The 6047-nt window shown below is 52.8% G+C and overlaps 1 protein-coding gene across 1 annotated transcript in view; it reads left to right on the top strand.

The window, feature by feature from the left end:
* Positions 1-1759: 1759 nt before the first annotated feature.
* CTTN (cortactin) overlaps positions 1760-6047 on the top strand; it is a 28687-nt gene continuing 24399 nt past the window's right edge. Inside the window, exons 1-3 of the mRNA XM_012557642.2 lie at positions 1760-1846; positions 1977-2050; positions 4453-4582. Coding sequence (XP_012413096.1) covers positions 1760-1846; positions 1977-2050; positions 4453-4582 — 291 coding nt within the window. The remainder of the gene's footprint in view (positions 1847-1976; positions 2051-4452; positions 4583-6047) is intronic.

The raw sequence follows: 6047 nt of genomic DNA, 5'->3' as shown, positions 1-6047 counted from the left end.
GTCCTGTCAGAGAAGGCCGTGGGCCTCCTCCTGTCCTGTCAGAGAAGGCCGTGGGCCTCCTCCTGTCCTGTCAGAGAAGGCTGTGGGCCTCCTCCTTTCCTGTCAGAGAAGGCTATGGGGCTTCTTCTGTCCTGTCAGAGAAGGCTGTTGGCCTCTTTTCCATTGGTTCTCTGGAAGGTGGGAAGAGCCACGAGGTGTGGTGTGAAGCACACAGGCGTTCTCACCCTGCCCGTGGAGACTGGGCCCTGCCAGTCTTTCCCTGATGAGTCTGAAAAAGTCACAGGCAGACACCTGCTTACCCCTTTGGCTTTGGGGTGAGAGTTTGTCTTGCTGGTGCCACTTCTGTAACTGTCCCCACTGTGGTTGAAACCATGGGCAGTTGGGGTGAAGCAGACGAGAATGCTGTCTTCAGGACAGTGTGGTGACCTGGGGCAGGCTGACCCTGGGAGGCAGAGGTGTGGCAGTGGGGCCAGCAGGTTACTTAACTGCCCTGGGGCTGTATCCTCACTTGTAAAATGGGAACACTGGGGCAGGATCATCTGCTTAGACCTCCAGGGGTAATATTCTGTGGTTCACTTGCTCTTAAATCCTATCTGAAGCAGGTTGTGTTGAGGAAATAGCTGCCGTGATTTTTCTTGGGGACATCTAGACAGTGGGGAGCCTGGTTCGAGTGGCCTTAAGGAGGTATTGTTGATCCTGCCCCACTGGTGATGGTTCCCTGCCCCGGGTATGGTGGCAGGAGCTGCATCCAGAATTTGAGGGCACCGTGGCCGGATTTGCTCCTTCCTACCACCTTGAACCTGGACTTGAGACCCAGCAGAGCTGCAGGGGGCAGGTCTACGTGGGAGGTTGTCAGGCTAGCTGGAGGGCGTTCACCGTCCCTGAGTTCAGACCACAAAAACCCCAGTGTGGCTTGGGCGACCGCTGTGGGCACCAGGGAAAGTGAGTTCTCAGTTCAGACACCTGAACGGAGCTTCCTGTCGGCCAAGGTAGAATAAGCTGCTTCCTGACTGCTGCAAGATTTTCTTAGTATTTCTCTAGAAAATGAACCAATTTTTCTTTTTTAAAAAAAACCATTAAAGATTCAATTTTAATTTTGCGGTTACAAACAGAATTATCTTGTCTGTGTCAGCAGAAGTGTCGTTTTACACTGATGGACAAAACTTTGTAGTCTCGAACAGCTGCCACGAGGGTAGAAGGTGAGCACCCGTTTTCAGGATAACGTAAGGAAAGCTGACACTTTGTGTACTGTGCATTTCCCCAAATCGATGGTAGAGTGACCCTCTGATCAGTGACTGGGAACACTTACTGAATTGTCAGGGTCCCAGGTAAGAGGCCCGCTGTTAGGTCTCCATGAAGTAGTTGAAATCCGAATGGGTGCCGTTTTTTTGTTTTTTGGCCTGGAAACAGTGTTGTCCTGAGATTTAGTAGAGTAGAGATGTATTCCTAATGAATGAGGGAAGCACATAGGCAACTGCTGTCTTCCTGTCCAGAAACTTGTCTCACTTGAGTTGAAGCCAGAGAGCACTTCTGGTGTATATCCCATGCCAGGTGACAACGGTGTAGAACTGTGTCAATGTTCAGCTTGTTTTATTGCTAAGGTTGCCGCTCAGGCGTGGGGTCTGTGAGTGACCTTGATCTTGTAGCCCCCCCCCAGCCCTCCTTGTGTTGCCTGAGGGTTGGGGTCACAGAGTGTTTCTGCTTCGACTCTGAAAATGGCTTCCCCAAGGTCCCTGAAACCACGGTGTCACTTTTGCAGATGTGGAAAGCCTCTGCAGGCCACGCCGTGTCCATCACCCAGGATGACGGGGGTGCAGACGACTGGGAAACGGACCCCGATTTTGTGGTATGACTCTCCAGTCTATGTTTGTTTTCAGCTTTCCTTGAAGTAAGCTTTTGCTCGATCGGGTGTTGGTGGGTTGGTTGTTTTCCCATCCAGCGTGTGGGGTCTGCTACTTATTTCTTTTTCTTTTTAGAATGATGTGAGTGAGAAAGAACAGAGATGGGGAGCCAAGACCGTGCAGGGTTCTGGGCACCAGGAGCACATCAAGTAAGAGGCTTTGTTACTGCTGTAATGGAGTGTGTCACACAGGAGCGTCCAGCTCTGAGTGACCCGTGGAGTGCCTTCATGTGTTAGAACTGCTTGTTTGTCTTGTTGACCTGACATTTATATAGTAGGTGATATTAGACATGAGGAGCCCTGGTGGCGCAGTGGTTAAGAGCTTGGCTGCTAACCAAAAGGTCAGCAGTTTGAATCCACCAGCTGCTCCTTGGAAACTCTGTGGGGCAGTTCTGCTCTGTCCTGTAGGGTCGCTATGAATCGGAATTGACTTGGTGGCAACAGGTTTGGTATTAGGCATGAGGTGTGTGTGTTTGCGCGTGTGCGCGTGCACGTTGGGTGCCATTGGGTCAATTCCGACTCATAGTGACCCCGTGTGACGGATATACATACGTGTGTGTGTGTGTGTGTATACACACATTGTTGGGTGCCGTCAAGTTGATTTCCAACCCATAGTTACCCCATGGGACAGAACTGCCCCATAGGGTTTCCTAGGCTGTAATCTTTACAGAAGCAGATTGCCAGCTCTTTCTCCTGTGGAGCTACTGGGTGGGTTTGAATTGCCAACCTTTCGGTTAGCAGCTGAGTGCTTAGCTGTTAACACCAGCAGGGCTCCTGTATACACATGTGTGTATGTGTATGTATATATATGTGTACGTGTATGTATATATACGTATACACACATACTAACTTGGTTCCCGTTGCAGTCGATTTTTGCATTATTCTGGGATGTCTGCTTTTGAATATTGTGGTTTTCATCAAGGAGCAGTTACCTGAGCTCTTCTTTCTGCAAGTGGGAGGTTTCTAAAATACGGGCTGTGTTTGAATAAGGTGGGTCTTAACTCCTCTTCTTTATATTTTTATTGGCTGGAAATTATTGTGCGTTGCAGAATTTAATAGTTGTGTACTGGGAGCCGTATTCTAAGCATTGTGTTCTTACGAGAAGCCCCAAATAGGAAAACTGAGTGAAACCTGTCATTTCTGATGCGGCACTCTCTTTAAATGCCAACTTGGGTGGTGCTTTTTGTCAGGAAGTGTAGATCCTCTGCTTTTTCGGCAGGCTGAGACTTTTAGGCTCTGCTGGGGTCCGAGTTGACCCTGCCAGTCTGTAATGGTGAAGGCGTCACTGTGACCCGGTGGCCTGCTTTGGTGGCTTGGGCAGACTTCGTCTGACTTGACCCCAGTATCTTTGCAGTAAAATGAATTGTCCTTGGCTGGAAACTCTTCGGTAGGGCATGCAGATCAGAAGGCAGAATCTGCATTGTGGGTTTTTAAACTCCAGCATTTGTCCCTGTCTGATGTGTGTAGCCCCCACCCTGACACAGAGGCAGCTTGAGAATGTGAAGTGGCCCTGGGACCAGCCTGGAAGGCAGGTAGAAATGAGAGCGGGCCTGGGGCTAGGTGCAGTCCTGAGGGAGTTGTCCCGGGGTTAGGCCCACTCCCGAATAGTTCGGTCCCCTGTTCCTCTTCTCATTTCTTCTGTTCCCGTTGGTTTCGAAACACATTGGGAGGGCGGATTGGAGAACAGACGAAAGCCTTGGATACAAACAGCCTCTGGGTTGATTAGAATTCAGAGAGAACACGTGGGGATAGAGGAATTCTTGCGGCCCCCCCTTCCAGGTTTTGAGGAGCAGTGTTCTTCCTTCTCCTGCTCTAAGGGGGGCAAGTGGTTTTCAGAACACCTGGTTTTCTGTCCACACTTGAGGTCATTGTGCCAAGGTATGGGCTGGGACCCTTTGTTCCTGTGGTGTCTCTCGGGCAGAGAGACCCTGTGTTTAGGTGGCCCTCACGCTCCCGGGGTGCAGAGGGCTCTGCTGGTGAGAGCGGCCGACTCTTCCGGCCTGCAAGATCACCGTGCAATCTGTTTCACCCTCCCTATATTTCAAACACAAAATGGCTTTTAGATTGTAGATACTCAGAGTCTTTCCTTTTGCCTTCGAGTATGTAAAAAGCTGGAACACTTCCAGTAGAAGCCAACTCTGAATGGCACGGTCACTGGGCTCCCGGGTGTCATTGGGTTTCTGAGGTAGGACCTCTGACTGGTGTTTTCCCCTGCCTCAGGATGTAGCTGCACCACTAGCTCTCCTGACTCAGAAGCTTTTCTCCATACAATATAGGGGAACTTCGCATTTGATGGTTGCCTTTTAAGGGAAGGGTGTGCATATTCAGGCGAGTGCTCTTCCCCTCATTACACTTCCACGTGGCTCCATGCACTGCTGACGTGGAAGCTGGCAGGAGGAAAGCATGAAGAAGGCTTGGGGTTATGGAAGCCCCAGATGCCAAAGCCCTGGCAGACTCACGCAGGTCACGCAGCCTGCCCTCACATACCCTGTAGCAGGCAAGGCTGCACGCTGATTCCGCTGATGGTGCGTGTTTTCTCTCTCCCCTGGAAGCATCCACCAGCTGAGAGAGAATGTTTTTCAAGAGCACCAGACCCTCAAGGAGAAGGAGCTGGAGACAGGACCCAGAGCCTCCCACGGCTACGGAGGGAAGTTTGGCGTGGAGCAAGACAGAATGGACAAGGTGAGTGAGCGGCACTGCGCATGCCAGCGTCCTGGGCTGCTCGGTTGCTCAGATGGGTGCCCAGGAATCCCTCCTGCTTTTTCCCTAGCTGAGAAGTTCAGAGTCCGTGCTTGGAGGATCAGATTGGCCAAAAGTAGTCCTCTGTTGGTCAAACTTTATCAGGAAGTGCTCAGCTTGGGGAGACACTCTTGAAATGACACCATTCCAGGCCGAGGCTGGAGGAGGCTGAGGTGTGGGGCGCGCCCGGGCCGGAGATGGGCTCCCGGGGAAGCTTTGTGCTCAGGACGTGGGTCTAGGAAGCACCTTGACCACCGATGTCCTCGTCATCACCGAGTGCAGTTCCAACCTGCAGCCCAAACCCTTCCTGCCCCCACACCAGGAACAGATCGCTGGGCCCGCTTTTGTCATCTCGTGAAAATCCGCCCAGAAGTCTAGCTGGCGTGCTGTCAGCTGGCGTCCCGCCTGCGTTGGCTGACCTCCGAGAGCAGCCTGGCAGGCAGGTGGTGGAGAGCAGTCCTGATGAGGCTGGGGGGCTCCTCTCTGAAAGCTGACGGGCGAGCATCCTATGTGGCCCTGGCGGGATGCAGACTTCCCAGGAGATGCTAACGGAAGCTGTCGATTGATCCACATCCGTCTGGGGCAACCCTTCCAGCCTTGTCAGCTCCACGAGAAAGGGAATGAGTGTTAGCTTGGAAGGCTGATTATTATTATTATTTTAATTCCCGGAGAGAAGACAGAGTAGATTGCAGTGTGTTTGCATATTTTCCGGGAGAGCACGTCTGTAAATTCTTCAGACGTACTTTTAGGGGTGAATGTCCGAGTGTGAGCTGCGTGCCGCAGCCCTGCCTTGGCGACGGGTGCCTTGATTCTGTGTGTAAATGTGAGCGGCCCGGCCGGTGTCGGGTTCTGGTCTGTAATTCCATGCCTTCCCCTCGTGCGCGGGTCAGGTGGAACATCTGAGCTGGACAGGAGACGCCACGTCTCTGTGCCATTGAGCCCCACCATGCTCTGTCGACCGGCGGAGTGGGACAGAGGTGGGCCTGTGGGGGCACCCACACCGTATCCAGAAACGGCCAGGAAGCGGTGTGGGGTGCAGATGGGCCTCTGGGGTGCACACGCTGTATCTAGGAATCAGGAGTGGGTGCAGACGGGCCCGTGGGGCACCCACTCCGTATCCAGAAATGGCCAGGAAGTGGGAGTGGGGTGCAGATGGGCCTGTGGGGCACCCACACCATATCCAGGAAGCGGGAGTAAGGTGCAGATGGGCCTGTGGGGCACCCACACCATATCCAGAAATGGCCAGGAAGTGGAGGTGGGGTGCAGATGGGCCTATGGGGCACACACACCATATCCAGAAATGGCCAGGAAGCGGGAATGGGGTGCAGATGGGCCTGTGGGGCACACACACCATATCTAGGAAGCAGGAGTGGGGTGCAGGTGGGCCTGTGGGGCAAACACACCATAT

This window comes from Trichechus manatus, unplaced genomic scaffold, assembly GCF_000243295.1.
Source record: "Trichechus manatus latirostris isolate Lorelei unplaced genomic scaffold, TriManLat1.0 scaffold00113, whole genome shotgun sequence".
Classification (NCBI taxonomy): Eukaryota; Metazoa; Chordata; class Mammalia; order Sirenia; family Trichechidae; genus Trichechus; species Trichechus manatus.
The sequence above is the reverse complement of the archived record's forward strand: the minus strand, read 5'-3'. Positions and strand labels throughout refer to the sequence as shown.